General features: G+C 35.4%; 3 protein-coding genes across 3 annotated transcripts; all 3 read left to right on the forward strand.

Annotated features, from left to right (window-relative positions):
• The first annotated feature begins 260 nt into the window (after positions 1 to 260).
• pcdha8 (protocadherin alpha 8) lies at positions 261 to 3513 on the forward strand. The gene is made up of 2 exons (XM_002935911.4): positions 261 to 2781; positions 3487 to 3513. The coding sequence occupies exons 1-2, from the start codon at positions 400 to 402 to the stop codon at positions 3511 to 3513; spliced, it is 2409 nt and encodes an 802-aa protein (XP_002935957.3). The 5' UTR covers positions 261 to 399.
• A 2209-nt stretch (positions 3514 to 5722) lies between these two features.
• On the forward strand, positions 5723 to 8280 carry pcdha6 (protocadherin alpha 6). Its single transcript, XM_012960153.2, has 2 exons — positions 5723 to 8187; positions 8269 to 8280. Exons 1-2 carry the CDS (start codon positions 5815 to 5817, stop codon positions 8278 to 8280), a joined length of 2385 nt encoding a protein of 794 aa, XP_012815607.1. The 5' UTR covers positions 5723 to 5814.
• Positions 8281 to 11831: 3551 nt separating this feature from the next.
• On the forward strand, positions 11832 to 14354 carry LOC105946889 (protocadherin alpha-6). Its single transcript, XM_012960152.2, has one exon. It carries the CDS (start codon positions 11931 to 11933, stop codon positions 14352 to 14354), a length of 2424 nt encoding a protein of 807 aa, XP_012815606.2. The 5' UTR covers positions 11832 to 11930.
• The last annotated feature ends 4603 nt before the right edge of the window (positions 14355 to 18957 follow it).

The raw sequence follows: 18957 nt of genomic DNA on the forward strand, positions 1-18957 counted from the left end.
AATATATTTACATTTGCTCCGCAACTATATTCGGACAACACAAAGGATATTATCACAACAAGCCATGGTCATCTCACCAATGTAAGATGGAAAATATATACAATTAAACTAAGTATTTTAATTGTCCTTTTTATTTTAATGTAAAGGAGTTTAGAATTTTTGAATCAAATGGTCTCATATTGATAAAAAAAAAATTACAATTCCAATGGAATTCTTATAAAGCTGCTGTTCATTATTGGGGCACTTGGTGTCGCTATACACCAACTTTTCAAGCAAATAGATGGAAAAAAAGCTGCTCTATCTGTTTGTACTGGGAAAACTCCGTTAGAAAAACTGCTCCTCTCAAGGCAACAATCTTCTCCTGGAATTATTCTTTTTTGCTATTGACTCTGTTTAACTATGGAAGCAACCTATTTAAGGTGGAAGTATACATCACTTAGCCTTGCATTTTGTTTATTTTTGCTACAAATGGCTTGGGATTTGGTTCTCTGTCAGCTCCATTACATCATTCCTGAAGAATCCAAACATGGAACCTTTGTGGGAAGAATTGCTCAGGACCTGGGTCTGGAAATCAGTGAAATTAATTCCAGAGTATTGAGGATTGTCTCTAGAGATGAGAAAGAATATTTCCAGGTAAATCTGCAAAACGGCATCTTGTTTGTAAATAATATCATTGACAGAGAAGAAATCTGTCCAGAGACTACTGTTTGTATTATCCATCTTGAAATAATAGTAGATAAGCCTGTTCATATATATCATGTAGATGTAGAAATTGAAGATATTAATGATAACTACCCTGTGTTTTCTGCCAAGGAGTACAGCATTGTTATAGCTGAATCAAGAGTTGTAGAATCTAAGTTTCCATTAGAGGGCGCAGTGGATGAGGATGTTGGTACAAATTCCATCAGGGCCTATGAACTCAGCTCAAATGGAGTTTTTGCTATAGAAATCAAGAAAGACAAACACCAAAGTGAGTCAGTTGAACTTGTTCTAAAGAAACCTTTGGACAGAGAGAATCAACCTTTTTATAATTTAACACTTACCGCTTTTGATGGGGGAAAACCAAAATTAAGTGGCACCACGCAGTTACTTATTACAGTTCAAGATTCCAATGACAACGCTCCAGCCTTTCAAGAGTCCGCATATGAGGTTACTTTGTTAGAAAACGCCATGAAAGGAACTTTGGTGGCCAAAGTGATTGCAACTGACCCCGACGAAGGAGATAATGGAAAAGTCACCTATGAGTTTAGCAGTCAGGTCCCATCTCAGGTAAGATCAACTTTTACGATAGATCAGGAAACTGGTGAAATAAGAGTGATAGGGGAAGTCGATTTTGAAAAGAATAATTATTATAACATTCGTATTGATGCAACAGACAAGGGACAAAACCCAATGACAGGCCACTGCAAAATTTTGGTCAGTGTTATAGATATCAATGACAACCCTCCAGAAATGACAGTAACATCCCTCTCAGTGCCCGTTCCTGAAGATTCACCAATGGGGACCACAGTAGCGATCATCAGAATACAAGATAAGGATAAGGATTCAGGCGCCAATGGGAAAGTGACCTGCTTCATAGCTGGAAAGGTACCTTTCAAGTTAAACCCGACCCTTAGGGAATACTATGCCTTGACAGTAGATGGACCTTTAGATCGTGAAATTGCCTCTGTGTATGAGGTCGAAATTATTGCAAGGGATGGGGGTTCCCCAGTACTTTCAGTTGCACAGACAATTAATGTAGAAATAAGCGATGTTAATGACAATGCTCCCTCTTTTGCTCAACTCTCAGATACCATTTTTATTACAGAAAATAATCCTCCAGGTTCTCATGTCCACACAGTATCAGCCACAGATTCCGATATCAACCAAAACTCCTTTATAACCTATTCACTTACAGAAGGTTTTATCGAAGGCATCCCGGTTTCTTCTTATCTTTCAATCAACCCAGAGAGTGGTAAGATCTTTGCTTTGCTCTCCTTTGATCAAGAGCAGATTCATTTCTTTCAGTGTAGTGTTAAAGCATGCGATGCCGGATTAGCTCCACTCAGTGGAAACTTGATCCTTAATGTCTTTATAGTGGATGTAAATGACAATGCGCCTACACTTTTCCCACCATTTTCTAACCTTGACTTCCCAGTTACAGAAATAGTATCACGGTCGGCAAAAATAGGACACCCAGTCACTAAAATCAGGGCAGTTGATGCCGATTCTGGATACAATGCATTTCTGTCCTATGGCTTGAAAGATCCTATGGAAAAAACACCCTTTGGTGTTGGACAGCATACTGGGGAAATAGTCATTTCTCGTCCTGTTTTAGAGTCTGATCGTGATGAATATAAACTTTTCATTGTGGTGAAGGACCATGGAGATCCAGTCTTGTCTTCTACAGTGACGATCACCATTGTGTTAGTGGAAAAAATCCAAGATATTACAGTTGAACAAAACCAAAAGGGAATTGAATATGAAGATGGTTCCAACGCAAATATTTATTTAATCCTGGCAATATGCATTATATCTGTTATTTTTCTACTGACCCTCATTGTGTACACAGTGATTAGATGGCACCAATATTCTGTGGAGTTAAAAGAGTTAAAACAAAGCAACCTTGGCTCCAGTATAGCTGGAAGTTGGACCTATTCAATGCAGCGCCATTACAGGCTATGGCTAAATGGAATCACATCCAAAAATGATTTAATTGTGTTTACACCAAATGTCTCCCAACCGCCAGAACATGATAATGTCTCTATTCAGCAAGGATTTGGCACAGGTTCATCAGGGCAGGTAAGGAAACTGCTTGTTATGGCTGTTGACATTCAGTTAAAATACTTGCAATATTTTGTACATTGACATTTGTGAAAATGACATCACAAAACTTCCTTTTTTTTAGGCAAAACAATTAAAAATAGATAAAAATTCTGATAATCAAGCTATATCTCTTAAAGGAGAAGGAAAGTCATTTTGGCATTTTACTGCCAAAACATTTGCCACATTAGTGCCACCTAGAACAATATATTTATCCTGCAGAAAGCATTACCATACCTGAGTAAAGAACCCTAGAAGCTTCTCTGTTTGTTTAAGATTGCAGCTGCCATTTTAGCTTGGTCTTCATAGCTTCCTGCTGCAGCTCTAGTCATTGGTAGTTCAGATCACACATTGTGAGTGAGTTTTATGAATTCTTATGGGAGGAGGGAACAGGAGAGGGGAGAGAAGAGAGAGCTGCGCAGACTCTGTCCCCAGGAATGAAGGATTTTTCTGAGAGAGGAAGTCTGATACCGAAGAACATGTTTACAAAAAAGGATACAAGAAATCCTGTGTTTCTATTGATAGAGGACTGCGAGTGCTTATGGCTGTATTTACATAGACCTTTCTGATAAAGCTTACTTAGTTTTTACCTTTCCTTCTCCTTTAAGAACACGTGTAGAATCTCTGGCCTCTGAGGATTTTGATACATTTATCCTATTAATATGTTGTCTTTCTTGGTTTTAGGAACTAGTTTTAGCATCTCTCATGTAACTGTTACTTCCAATTAAATCAAATTTATCTTATAATTCATGATGAACCGAAGGGTGTTTGATGCAATGCCTTCACACTGTTTCTTTATCTTACTTTGCTGCTTTGTCACACAGTTTCCAATATCTCTCCACTGACACTATGAATGAGTGACTTGGGTTTCCCCTATATGATGACTATTTTGTAACTACAAGTTATTTTGTGAAGGCCTCATTTTCTTATGCACATTCATATGTATATGCTTCAGCGTGGTGTATTTACTTGAACGCAAACTTGAAATATAACACAGGACACAGAGAAAGAAATATAGTAAAATATAAGAAGAAATTGTTTACTTTGCTGATACAATGACTCCCTACTTATTGGAGTTGGCACAGTAGATCATTTGACCAAAACCAAACATTTAGATCTAACAATGATGTAATTATACCATATTGGGTCCAGTCTCTCACAACATTAAAATGTATGATTTAAGTCACTTTGCTGTTTTACATTTTTTTTATTTATAAAGGAGCAAAACCTAACATTTATTTCAGTAGCATAAACTTTGATAGAATTGTTAGTGGGTAACAAAATAACATTGAGATCTAATTATAGAAACTAGGCTTTGAATTTTGAAATACTGCAAATGTTTGACCAGGTCTGAGTTAGAAACCAATCAGTGCTTAGTAGAGAAATTCAACTTTCTCTTTTTTATTAAGGCCGTAAGGGGCAGATTTATCAAAATGTGAGATTAGAGTGAACCACAGTAAAACTAACCCACCTTCTATTCCTTCCTATGGGATTTTAAAAAGCATATTTGGATGGGTTGAACTTGATGGACTCTGGTCTTTTTTCAACCCTATGTAACTATATATTTATCAATTGGTGAGCTCTAAATTTCACCCATTGGTAAATACGCTTCTGAAAATTTTACACTTTGATAAATCTGTCCCTTTGAAACCTATTTACTCATTTTTGATGTTGAGAAAAAAAATGCAAGTGGAAAAAAATGATGAAACTTTTTTGATGATGACTTTTTTCTCAAATAGCAGCTTATTTAAGAAAAAAATGCGACAGAATATTCACGTTGCACAACAGTCAGAATCACATTCATTTTCAATAAGGCTAAACAGCTTGAATGTCTTAATGAAGAAGAAAAATAATTAAGTTGTTGGAACAATTCCAATAAACTTATATTGAACCTTGCCAGCTTTTACTTGCCTAGTTTATTCAGGCGACTTGTCCCGGTTGTAATATTTAATAAATCCCATCTATTCGTTTCCAAGTTTATTCTTGAGTATTCTCTGTCATTCTGATTTCTAGAAGGAAGGCTAAGGTTAATTGGTGCTAAAATATATGTGATATTGTGTTTAATATTATATACTATAAACCATTATTTATGAGTATAAGAATAATAAGTGGCATCCCAGTAACAAGACCATAAAGTAGTCAAGCAAAGGAATTGTTAATATTTATTAAAACAAAAATTCAACTGGCCAGAACCATACAATCAACTTAAATAAAAACATTTATTATAAAATGAAAATGGGTTTCTAAAAGTATGCAGTTACTGTATATATATATATATATATGTACTACATTTTTGTTTTTGATATCTTCACTTCTGGGCTGCACCCAGGCCACAACTATGGATTTCGACGTGACTTTGGCTTTTCTAACTTAATATATGTGGAAATGTATAGTGGGAAACTAGTGATGGGCGAAATAATTTGGCAGACATGGATTCGTGATGAATTTGCGTGTTTTGCCATTGCTGGATTCATTAGTGAAATGGGTGACAAAATTTGCTGCGGAAAAAAAATGACGCGCATTAAAAAAGGGTTTTTTTTTACGTGAAACATTTTCGCAAATTTTTTGCTGTTTCATGAATCTTTTCAAAGATTCACAAATTTTTTGGAAAAGCGAAACGTAACAGATTCGTTCATCACTGGTGGAAACGTATACAATCTTGTACATTAGAATAATCGAAAAAGGAAATTAAAATGTAAACACACCACTATTGATTTCTGATCAGCAGTTGATATATACAAATACTTGTCTGATGCATTCAAATTGTACAGGTACATTAACACATTTTCAATATACAAAGCAAACGTTGCAATTCGACATTAGATCACTGGGTGTCGCCATGCACCAACTTTTCAGGCAATGGTACAGAAATCAGCTCTTCTCTTTGTGCTGCAAAATCTTGACCATAATGGCTGCTGAGCGTTTCAAAATTTAAGGCAGCAATCATTTCTTGAACACATTATCTGCATTTGGAATGTTCTTGCCCCTCTGCATCTGATTCTTTATACAGCCATGGAGATATCTTTTCCTAATTGCATTCATGTTGTGCTGATGAGGATAATACCTATATTTCTACTGCAACTGGCTTGGAATTTGGTTTTTAGTCAGCTTACATATATCATTCCTGAGGAATCCAAACATGGAACCTTTGTTGGAAGGCTTGCCCAGGATCTTGGCTTGCCAATTGGTGAGATTAATTCCAGAATGCTCCGAATTGTCTCCAGAGATGAGAAGGAACATTTCCAGGTAAATCTGCAAAATGGAATCTTGTTTGTAAATAAAATGATAGACAGGGAAGAAATGTGTCCAAAAATCGCTGTTTGTGTAATACATCTTGAAATAATAGTTGATAAGCCTGTACAAATTTATCATGTTGATGTAGAAATTGATGATATCAATGACAATCACCCTGTATTTTCTGCAAAAGAATTCAATATTGTCATAGCTGAATCAAGAGTGCCTGGTTATAGATTACCACTGGAGGGCGCAATAGATGCTGATGTTGGTACAAATTCTGTGATGGGTTATGAGCTCAGTTCAAATGGATATTTTGGCATTGAAATACAAAAGGATAAACACCAGAGTGAATTAATTGAACTTGTGTTAAAGAAGTCTCTAGACAGGGAAAAAGAACCTTGTTATAATTTGACTCTTACTGCATTTGATGGGGGTAAACCAAGACTGAGCGCCACAACCCAATTGCTAATTAAAGTGCAAGATGTTAATGATAATGCTCCAATCTTTGATCAGCTGACGTATGAGGTGAGCTTGTTGGAAAATGCACCAAAGGGAACTATGATCGTTCAGCTGATGGCAACAGATTTGGATCAAGAAGAAAATGGAGAGGTGATCTATGAGTTTAGCAGTCAGGTCTCACCACTGGAGAGGTCAACCTTTAATATAGACCGCAAAACTGGTGAAATCACATTAATTGGCGATGTTGATTTTGAAATAAATAATCAATACGAAATACGAGTTGAGGCTACTGATCTGGGCCCATATCCTCTATCTGGACACTGCAAAATTTTGGTCATTATCATAGATGTCAATGACAACCCACCAGAAATGACAGTGACATCCCTCTCAGTGCCCGTTCCTGAAGATTCACCAGTGGGGACCACAGTAGCGATCATCAGAATACAAGATAAGGATTCAGGCGCCAATGGGAAAGTGACCTGCTACATAAACGGAGAGGTACCTTTCAAGTTAAACCCAACTCTAAGGGAATATTATGCCTTGACAGTAGATGGACCTTTAGATCGTGAATTTGTCCCTCTTTATGGTGCTGAAATTATTGCAAAGGATAGCGGTTCCCCAGCACTTTCTGTTAGTCAAATGATTAAAATAGAAGTAAGTGACGTTAATGACAATCCACCTTCTTTTGGACAACTTTCAGTTACTATTTTTGTTTCAGAAAACAATCCACCGGGCTCTCACATTTATACAGTATCAGCCACTGATTCAGATATCAGTCACAATTCCTTTGTTACCTATTCACTGATGGAAAGTGTCATTGAAGGCATCCCCGTTTCTTCCTATCTTTCAGTCCATCCTGAGAGTGGTAAGATCTTTGCTTTGCTCTCCTTTGATCATGAGCTGATTCATTTCTTTCAGTGCAACGTAAAAGCATCTGATGCAGGATTACCGCCACTTAGCGGAAATTTAACAGTAAATGTTTTCATAGTTGATGTAAATGACAACGCGCCAACACTTTTCCCACCATTTTCTAATTTTGAATCTATAGTTACAGAAATGGTACCCAGATCAGCCAAAACAGGACACCCAGTCACCAAAATCAGGGCAATTGATGCTGATTCTGGATACAATGCATTCCTTGCCTATAGTTTGAAAGACCCATTAGAAAAAACTCTATTTAGCATTGGACAACATACTGGAGAAATAACAATTTCTCGTCCAATCTTTGAGTCTGATCGTAATGAATACAAACTTTATATTTTGGTAAAGGACCATGGAGATCCAGTGATGTCTACTACGGTGACTGTCATTATTGTGTTAGTGGAAACCATACAAGATATTACACTTGAGCAAAACCAAAAAGGAACTGATTACAAGGAAGGATCCAATGCAAATATCTATCTAATCATGGCAATCTGCGTGATGTCAGTTATTTTTCTTTTAACCCTTATTGTGTACACAGCGATACGATGGCACCAATATTCTATGGAATTAAGGGAATTAAAACAAAGCAACCTTGGGTCCAGTATAGCTGGAAGTTGGACCTATTCAATGCAACGCCATTATAGATTATGGCTAAATGGAATTTCAGCCAAAAATGATTTAATTGTGTTCAGCCCAAATGTCTCCCAGCCACCAGCAAATGATAATCTTCCTAATCACGGATATGGAACAAATTCATCAATACAGGTGAGACTATGTATGCTCAGTATTTTATGGGAAATCAACCTATTCATATTCAGTGTTTATCTTTTATCTCTTGCTTATAAGTTGGAATGGTAACATCTAAAATGATAGTTAATACAAATATACATTCTTTTTGTATTTTTAAATTACATTTAAAAACTTTTTGGTTTTAGTATGTAAGAAACTTAGTTTTTATATATAGTAATGTCTTATGATAAGGATTTTTAAAAAAAATAAACTGCGTTGTTGCTAGAAGTATAGTAATACATACATATCGACATATTATCATTTTACGTGTGGCTACAAAAGTAAAAATTAGAATAATTAATTTTATTATTTGGCATTATTTGTCACATGTCTGCATTTAAAAAATATCTTTTAATGAAAAAGCTACAAGTGCTATTAGGGAAATGTATACAAATATTTAAACATGATGTAATATTATTTTACAGCTCTAGTTGTGCCTTATTTTGGATAGCAAATAATAATTTAAAGTAATTACAAAGTAATACTTTAGAAACTAATAATAATTGCTTTAATGATGGCGGGTCATTTGATATCTATTAAAACAATGATATTAATAGTAATTATCATGACAGGGGGACTCCTCAATTGACCCTTCTGAACCGCATTGTTACATCTCTTAATGGCCACAGCATTTATTCACATTTTATCAAATACTGTATATAGGACCTTGCCAGCCTCACTCCAAGGCAATATTCAAATCCAGAATTCTATAAGAGATCGCTACTATGCTCAGCCGATCCTTACTGAAGACTTGAGATCAGCACTATGCAATTATTAGGGATGTAGCAAACATCGCCAAAAATGTTCGCGGACCCGTTCGCGGACTTTAGCCAAAACTCGCGAATATTCGCGAACTTTGCGAACCGCATAGACTTCAATGGGAAGGCGAACTTTAAAACCTAGAAAAGCCATTTCTGGCTAGAAAACTGATTTTAAAATTTTTTAAAGGGTTCCACGACCTGGACAGTGGCATGCAGGAGGGGGATCAAGGGCAAAAATTTCTCTGAAAAATACTTTGTAAAAAAAACGCAAAAAAAAACGCCAAAAAATAACGCCAAAAAAACCCGTAAGCTATTCCTATGTATACGCAAAGGCGAAAAACCAAAGCGAAAAAACTGAGGCGGAAAAAACCGAGGCAAAAAACGCGGCGAACCCAAAATGGCGAACATCGCCAAAAGTTCTCGAATTTGCGGACTTGCGAACACCCGATGTTCGCGCGAATTAGTTCGCCGGCGAACAGTTCGCTACATCTCTAGTAATTATATCCACCACTGAGTATTAGGCTGTCTCTACCTACAGAGAGGATGGCCCCAAACTCTGCTACCAGCAGGAGCTGCATCTCCCACCATGAGAGAAGTTCAGCAGCCCTGCTGCCGATCCTGAATCTGCAGTGTCTCGATGATAGGAAATCCAAGCAGGCTGTCACCTAGCACAAGCAGTAGTAGCGTCTGTATCTATCAATCCACTGTGCAGTCACAGGACAGAACCTCCTTTCTCCCTCTGCTAAAATTACCTGTGCAGTACAGGTACAGGTACATTCACTGGATCAAGCATTTGACTCTCATTTACTATGCAGACTCTCACATTTATACTGTATAACGTTACTGAAACCATATAACAGTGCACGCAGGAAAACATCCACATTCTGATATTAATAGATAATTTAAGAACATAAAGAGAAACATTTCATAAAATATGCAAAAAGGGAGAGGGCGGGACGTTTCTACCTGCTCAGAGATAAGAAAGTGAGTGCTTCTTTTCCTGACATCACATCCCTATCCTTCTCCACCCCCAGCCCAGCTTTCCCTCCTTAACTCATTGCTTCTCACCCAATCGCAGCTACATCTGCCAATCTCTAAACATAAACCAGTGTAATCTGGCTGCTGGTCATTCAGTTCCCTTGTCATGTAGCTGTGTTTATATCTCCAGGGCTTTCCTTTCTTAGACGTAGTTATTACAACGGGCAAATATAAGGTGGATTCTCATTCATTTGGAATTATGGAGAGGGACATATCCACTTATTTTGATTAAATACCAAATCAATATTTAATGGAAAACAGGAAAGATTTATTTAGCCTTTACAGCTGCTGCCTGACTCTAAATCCTGCTGCTTTTTCTATTGTATTTCTAAAAATTATACTGCCACGAATTTGCCATTTTCAGTATGTAATTAGGTTGTTAATTTTCACTCCCAAAATGTACCTTATGGTTTGTTTCATTGAGCATGTTCCATTCACTTGCTAATTATCAGAATCCCCCTGTAAGCAAAATGCACTGCATATTAAATGTATTTGCTTGGCTTACATTTCTACCAACATATTTAATGGGTTTTTTTTAACATAAATTAATGCAGACTGGCTAAAGTTACTATTACTATTTGTGAGTTATTTTTATATATTATGATTAGGAACTTTCCAAATATATGTGTGTGCTAGGTTTACTTTGAAGGGTTGAACTTGATGGATGCTTTTTTCAACCTATCAACATTTTTTTTACTCGGTGATAATCATTCTGATGTGTTTTTTATAACATTATTCTGAATGACATTTTTTTTTTATGTAGGAATTATTAAAACAAAATTGAGAAGTTTTAGAAAAAGAATATTATATAAAAAATATATATTGATAAATATAAATAGAACGTCAAATAAAGCTTTGCGGGACAATAAGTGAGTGCAGCTATTTTTTGCAATTTTTAATATATATATAAAATATATATAAAAGAAAAAAATATATATATATTAGAAGAAGAATATTTTATTAGCAAAATGACTAATTTCATTATATATATTTCATGTTTGCTTGTAACTTGTATGTAGTGTTTACCTTGCCACTTTACAATGATGCTACATACTGTAAATGTGTTATCATTCTGTTTCTTCCTTATCGTTTAGACTTTTATTAATTGACTGACATATAACCAGTTTTATTTTGGCAACATCAAGGGGTGGACTGGATAGGTTGTGGACCTATAGATGGAAGTTATCCAAAGAGCTTCATTGTTCAATAGAACACTAGTCAGAGAGAAAGCGTTACACCAGGTGTGAGGTAGATGTGTAGGTGTAGGTGTAGATGTTTTGGTTGTTGGTGGGGAGAAACCATCATAACTAAAGGCTGCTTGCTAAAATAGCTGTGGTATGTCCTTGCATATATGATCCTAGGTGGAAATGATAACACAGAGAGGTATCTTTAGGTGGGTAGAGTATTATAATGAAATACTGTGTTCCCTTATAAATGAGCTGGTCTATTATCAAGCAGTTATCAATATTTTGGTACCGTTTGGCTCTACAGATTTACACTGCTTCCTATTCACCCATCTATGATATATGATCAAGGCTAATAACACAACACTTCAAATAAACATTAACCATTTATATTATTCCTGTTGGGATTATTCATTTGTGTAGCATAAAAATATTATGCAGCACATAAATACTGTATTTAATAATACCATTTACAGAGTAGTATTCATTTCAGACCAGACAAAATGTATTCAAAACAAAAAAGAGCCTTTACTTTTATAGTTTAGTGCCTTGTATGATTGCATATTCCAGCTTTTAGAAGTGGTGGTTGCAATCCCACAATTTATCACTTGGTGCTGCTCTTGTTCCACATTTGTTCTAAATATCAGGAAAATAGAGACATTTAGCTTGAGAATGCCAAAGCCTACATTGCTCTCTGTCTATCAGGTTTTTTTCCTTTGTCTCTTTAGCACATTCCATGGTAATAATTACTCATCTCTATCACCAGTCTATAGAAATGTACCTTCAAATCAATGTCTGCTTTTTGGAAAAGAGACTCTTTATTGTTTTCATGCTACAAATGGCTGCTGATTTGGTTCTGTGCCAGCTCCATTACATGATCTCTGAGGAATCCAAACACGGCACCTTTGTTGGGAGAATTGCTCAGGACCTGGGACTGCAGATCAGTGACATTAATTCCAGAGGGCTACAGATTGTCTCTCAGGATGGATCAGATTATTTCCAGGTAAATCTGCAAAATGGAATTTTATTTGTGAATAATATAATAGATAGAGATCAGCTTTGCCCAAAGATTAATGTGTGCATTGTTCATCTAGAAGTGATCATTAATAAACCTGTACAGATTCACCATGTTGATGTAGAAATTGAAGATATAAATGACAATTGGCCAGTTTTCCCATCAAAAGATTATAAGCTGATTATATCTGAGGTGAGGCTGCCAGGATCTCGCTTTTCACTGGAAGGAGCAGTTGATGCTGACGTTGGAACCAATTCAGTTACCAGCTATGACATCACCTCTAATGACTACTTTGCGCTAGAGGTCCAGACTTATACGCACATGAGCAAGGCTGTTCAGCTTGTTCTGAAGAAACCACTAGATAGAGAGCAGATCCCATTTTATAATTTAACCCTAACAGCGTCTGATGGGGGAAAGCCAAAATTACGTGGCACTGCCCAACTGCTAATTACAGTACAGGATGTCAATGATAATGCCCCAGTGTTTGATCAGCCATTTTACAGAGCCAGTTTGCTAGAAAATGCTCTCAAAGGAACATTTGTTTTCAAAGTGAATGCAACAGATTTAGACCAAGGTGAGAATGGCCAGATATATTATGCCTTTAGTAATAAAGTCACACCAGATATAATTTCAACCTTTACTATAGATAAGGATACAGGCATAATACAAGTTATAGGTGATGTGGACTTTGAAGTAAATAACTTTTATGAAATAGAAGTCAATGCCATTGACAAAGGTCTGTATGCCATGGCTGGGCATTGCAAGGTGTTAGTGAATATTCTTGATGTGAATGATAACCCACCAATGATCATAGTTACATCACTGAATGTTCCTGTTCCTGAGGATTTACCGCCGGGAACGGTAGTTGCAGTTATCAGTGTTCATGACAGAGATTCAGGCCAGAATGGGAAAGTCACTTGTCATATTTCGAAAAATGTTCCTTTCAAGATATCCCCCACACTAAGGGAATTTTACTCACTGACCGTGGATGGAACCTTGGATCATGAAAAAACAGCAGAATATGAATTGGTAATAACAGCTACAGATGACGGTTCAGTGCATCTATCAGATTCCAAAACCATAGGAATTCAAGTAAGTGATGTGAATGACAATGCTCCAACGTTTCATCAAGGTTTGGAGACAATAAACATCAAGGAGAATAACCCACCAGGATCTCATGTCTACACAGTATCAGCCTCTGATTCAGATACCGGCCATAATTCCTTTATTACATATTCACTGAGTGACAGTTTCATAGATGGAATACCCATATCTTCCTATATCTCTGTCAATCCTGAAAATGGGAAAATATTTGCTTTGCTGTCATTTGACCATGAACAAGTTCGATATTTCCAGTGCCAAATAAAAGCAACAGATGCAGGACTGCCTCCTCTAAGTGGCAATCTCACCCTGCACATTTTTATAGAGGATATTAATGATAATTCCCCATCTGCTCTGGCTCCATTTTCAATCACTGAATCAGCAGTAACTGAGATGGTTCCAAGATCGTCTAAAGTAGGTCAGTTGGTGACTAAAATTAAAGCAGTTGATCCAGATTCAGGATATAATGGTTGGATTTCCTATGAGTTTAACAATCTGCCAAGACATTCTCCATTTTCTATTGCCCGTCAGAGTGGGGAAATCACTGTCATACGCTCCTTTATGGATTCAGACAGTGACCACCATAAACTGTCCATTGAGTTGAAAGATCATGGAGAACCAAAAATGTCTTCAGTAGTGACTTTAATCATTTTACTGGTGGAACCTGGACAAGAGATTCCAGTAGAAAGAAAGAACCATAAAAGAAAAGCTGATGATTTTTCAGATGCCAATATTTATCTGATCACGTCTATTTGCCTGATCTCCAGTGTATTCCTAATTACCCTCATTGTTTACACTGTGCTAAGGTGGCAGAAATACACCCAAGAAATCGATGCTCTCAAACAAAATACAATTTGTCCCAGCATAGCAGGGAGTTGGACCTACACTCAGCAAAGACAGTATAAGGTCTGTTTAAATGGAGCTCCACCTAAAAATGATTTGATACTTTTTACACCAAACTTTCCCCAATCTGTAGTAGAGGACGAGAACTCTAACACTGGGAGTCTGGCTTCTGATTCCGCTGGGAAGGTGAGAGACAAATAAGTATTTTTCATATTACTTTTTATAAATGTATTTTTTAAGACTGCGTTGTTCATAGAATATTGCTTCTTCCGTTGTAAGTCTTTTTTTTTTTTTAAGTTCTTTTCCAACAAATATAGACATATTTATAGGCTTGATATACCATATCATAATCTCCCCATTTTCTCTACATTTTTTTATATATCTTTTCTGTATTTAATTTATGATGTTTCAAACTATATTTCATTCTAAAAAGCACAGTAATTACTTCAACCAATAAAAAAATGTATATTTGGAATTCAAAAATCATAACACCCACTTGTTACTATAGTGTTATAATTTTAACTTTCATACCCCATTGTAGAAATACTACTTGAGATGAAAAAACGTACATGTTGTTGCTCCAACCGGCAAGAAGAACTCTCTATTTGTGTGTGATGAAATGAAGGGTCTTTTGATATCTGTTCCTGTAGGGGTGCAGGGTGTCATTGATCTGCATTATTAGTTCATTCTTATAATAGCTTTCAGAGTAAGAGGGAAAACTGCCAAAACAATGAAGTAAAATGAGTGCAACATTATACTCATCATAAAGACTTAATAAAGATAATAAAGATGATTGTGGGTATGTCCTTGTGGATTAGACAATGATCTGTGGTCCTTGGATTAGACTATGATCTATTGTCTTTTGGTATCATCCTGCTCCTGATTGTCCAGTGCCTCCAGAATGTCTGTGATTGGATGCATCAATACCTACACACCAAAACACAATACTGACAGGACACCAGTATTAAAAATGTACAAAAAATATAATTATCCCAATGTTTGATACTATATATTCGTCATGTCTCTAAGCTTCCATCATCTTGTTGTTTATTGTTGCTCATTAGCAGTGAACTCCCTCTGCTGGCTACACCGAAAACATCAATAGGCAGGCACTCCGGGATTTCAAAGTATAAAGAATTTTTGCAGAAGTTCACAGGAAAAGTAGTAAAATCAAAGAATATTTATTTAAAGCTAACACATGTAAGAGCAAGCCTTACGCGTTTCGTACCTTTCGGTACTTAATCATAGGCTGAATGATCAAATGTTTACAAAGAATATTTAAAGCATGAGAGGCCAATGATCATTTAGATGTGATTAGCCAATCACAACACAAAATTAATTAAGTAAAAACAATTGGCAACCATTTAAAGAAAAAGCATGCGTTAGTAGCAGTATATATCCCTTTAGTATATAGTAGGATAGGTGATCTCAAAAAATGTCTGTATGTTATTTATTTATCATTGTTTACTTTTTATATTATTATTTTGTTATATATATAGTTTAATTTATTTTCCTATTTAGATCTCAATTTTACAAATAGTATATTTATGAAAATGTTTATTTGTTCATTATAGGAAAAGCTTGTTGATTTTAGAGTTTCTTATATTGTTTACTGAGTATAGTATATAACGACAATTTAGGTTATATAAATTGAAATACAATTTAAACATAACATGATACATCGTATTCAAAATTTAAGCCTTGCGGCTGTCTAGTATTGAGAAAGAAAATCCACTTTGTTTCTTTTTTTATAAGTGTATTAACAATGTTACCTCCTCTAAGATTTGGGAGGACCCTGTCAATACCTATAGCAGAAAAGTGTTGTAGAGATCTATTTGAACACTCATAGAAGTGTCTTGCTACTGGTGTATTAGATTTAGTATCCGTAATGTTCAGAACATGCTCACGGATTCTTTCTTTTAATCTTCTACTGGTCTGTCCTACGTATTGTTTCCCGCAATTTTTGCAAGTAAGAAGGTAAATCACATTTCTTGTATTGCAATTTATGAAGTGTTTGATTATATAAGTCTTATTTGTAGTTGTTGAAACAAATGTATCTGTTTTAGTCATAAATTTGCAAGTAATACATCTTTTTGCCCCACAGGTAAAGCATCCTTTTGTGGATAACCACGTTTTTTCTGGTACATTTTCTTGAATCATACTAGGTGACAATCTGTTTCCTATTGTTTCATTTCGCCTAGAGATAAATTTTATGCCATCATTCAAAATAGATCTAAAAATCGGGTCTGTCTTTAATATGGCTAAATTCTTGTCCACAATGTTTTTAATCTTATTGTATTGAGGACTATATGTAAGTACACATGACAAAGTATTGACGGTATCTTTAGTTTTTATTAAAGTAGATTGTGTATAATTTTCTGAAGGTTTATAATCACTATCAGTAGATTTATACCTATTAAAGAGATGGTTTCTGTTTTTTGATGCTGCTCTTTTATATGCTGTATTGAGAATAGTAGGAGTATAACCTCTTTCTCTCAATCTTTTAAACAAATCTTTTGATTTTACTATGAAATCTTCTTCATCCGAGCATATTCTTCTTAATCTTAAAAATTGACTATATGGAATATTCTTAATTAAATGTTTAGGGTGATTAGATTTTGCATTCAAAATAGTGTTAGCTGAATGCAAAATCTAATCACCCTAAACATTTAATTAAGAATATTCCATATAGTCAATTTTTAAGATTAAGAAGAATATGCTCGGATGAAGAAGATTTCATAGTAAAATCAAAAGATTTGTTTAAAAGATTGAGAGAAAGAGGTTATACTCCTACTATTCTCAATACAGCATATAAAAGAGCAGCATCAAAAAACAGAAACCATCTCTTTAATAGGTATAAATCTACTGATAGTGATTATAAACCTTCAGAAAATTATACACAATCTACTTTAATAAAAACTAAAGATACCGTCAATACTTTGTCATGTGTACTTACATATAGTCCTCAATACAATAAGATTAAAAACATTGTGGACAAGAATTTAGCCATATTAAAGACAGACCCGATTTTTAGATCTATTTTGAATGATGGCATAAAATTTATCTCTAGGCGAAATGAAACAATAGGAAACAGATTGTCACCTAGTATGATTCAAGAAAATGTACCAGAAAAAACGTGGTTATCCACAAAAGGATGCTTTACCTGTGGGGCAAAAAGATGTATTACTTGCAAATTTATGACTAAAACAGATACATTTGTTTCAACAACTACAAATAAGACTTATATAATCAAACACTTCATAAATTGCAATACAAGAAATGTGATTTACCTTCTTACTTGCAAAAATTGCGGGAAACAATACGTAGGACAGACCAGTAGAAGATTAAAAGAAAGAATCCGTGAGCATGTTCTGAACATTACGGATACTAAATCTAATACACCAGTAGCAAGACACTTCTATGAGTGTTCAAATAGATCTCTACAACACTTTTCTGCTATAGGTATTGACAGGGTCCTCCCAAATCTTAGAGGAGGTAACATTGTTAATACACTTATAAAAAAAGAAACAAAGTGGATTTTCTTTCTCAATACTAGACAGCCGCAAGGCTTAAATTTTGAATACGATGTATCATGTTATGTTTAAATTGTATTTCAATTTATATAACCTAAATTGTCGTTATATACTATACTCAGTAAACAATATAAGAAACTCTAAAATCAACAAGCTTTTCCTATAATGAACAAATAAACATTTTCATAAATATACTATTTGTAAAATTGAGATCTAAATAGGAAAATAAATTAAACTATATATATAACAAAATAATAATATAAAAAGTAAACAATGATAAATAAATAACATACAGACATTTTTTGAGATCACCTATCCTACTATATACTAAAGGGATATATACTGCTACTAACGCATGCTTTTTCTTTAAATGGTTGCCAATTGTTTTTACTTAATTAATTTTGTGTTGTGATTGGCTAATCACATCTAAATGATCATTGGCCTCTCATGCTTTAAATATTCTTTGTAAACATTTGATCATTCAGCCTATGATTAAGTACCGAAAGGTACGAAACGCGTAAGGCTTGCTCTTACATGTGTTAGCTTTAAATAAATATACTTTGATTTTACTACTTTTCCTGTGAACTTCTGCAAAAATTCTTTATACTTTGAAATCCCGGAGTGCCTGCCTATTGATGTTTTCGGTGTACCCATGATGGCTCCCTTTGGCTGAAGGTCTGGGGCATGAGCACCTGGGCCCAACTATACTATGGGTGAGATTTGACTTATACCTTTTTTCTTATGAGCATATGTATCCCCTTATTTTTTGTCCCTCTGCTGGCTGTTTGCTGTATATGCAGGTATCCATTTCAGTGTTATCTCCACCATACTTCTGGCATGTGACCTATTACAGTGCATTGTGGGAGCCTAGACTCCATTTTGTAGCCCATGCTGTGGAAGAAGCGCACCACATCCATCTTCTCCTCCAGGGTAACATCGCTGGTAAGCATTATGGACATAAAACCTGCACTGAGCCACCAATAAAGCTGTTAGCTCCTCATAGACACTGCTGTATTTAATTTCTGCCAGTATTTGTATCCACTTTGTGGTTGTTTTATCAATGTAGTTGTTTCTGTGTTTTATTGCAACTCATTCATTTATTCTATTTGTTTCAGTTTCACCTCTTTTTCCATAAACATCCAGTAAAGTTCAACAGATTTCACTCTTGGTCTCTTTTATTGGAGTGTGGGAAGGTTTAGCTGTAGGCCAAGCTACACACTGCCTCAGGGTAATACGTGGTGAGGACAGAACAATAATACTTGATGACATAT

The sequence above is a fragment of the Xenopus tropicalis genome, chromosome 3, assembly GCF_000004195.4.
Source record: "Xenopus tropicalis strain Nigerian chromosome 3, UCB_Xtro_10.0, whole genome shotgun sequence".
NCBI classification, from domain to species: domain Eukaryota; kingdom Metazoa; phylum Chordata; class Amphibia; order Anura; family Pipidae; genus Xenopus; species Xenopus tropicalis.

Coding starts and splice junctions, on each gene's coding strand:
- pcdha8 (XM_002935911.4), top strand. CDS start 400: ATGGAAGCAACCTATTTAAGGTGGAAGTATACATCACTTAGCCTTGCA. Junction 2,782..3,486: donor GCACAGGTTCATCAGGGCAG/GTAAGGAAACTG, acceptor TCTTGGTTTTAG/GAACTAGTTTTAGCATCTCT.
- pcdha6 (XM_012960153.2), top strand. CDS start 5,815: ATGGAGATATCTTTTCCTAATTGCATTCATGTTGTGCTGATGAGGATA.
- LOC105946889 (XM_012960152.2), top strand. CDS start 11,931: ATGGTAATAATTACTCATCTCTATCACCAGTCTATAGAAATGTACCTT.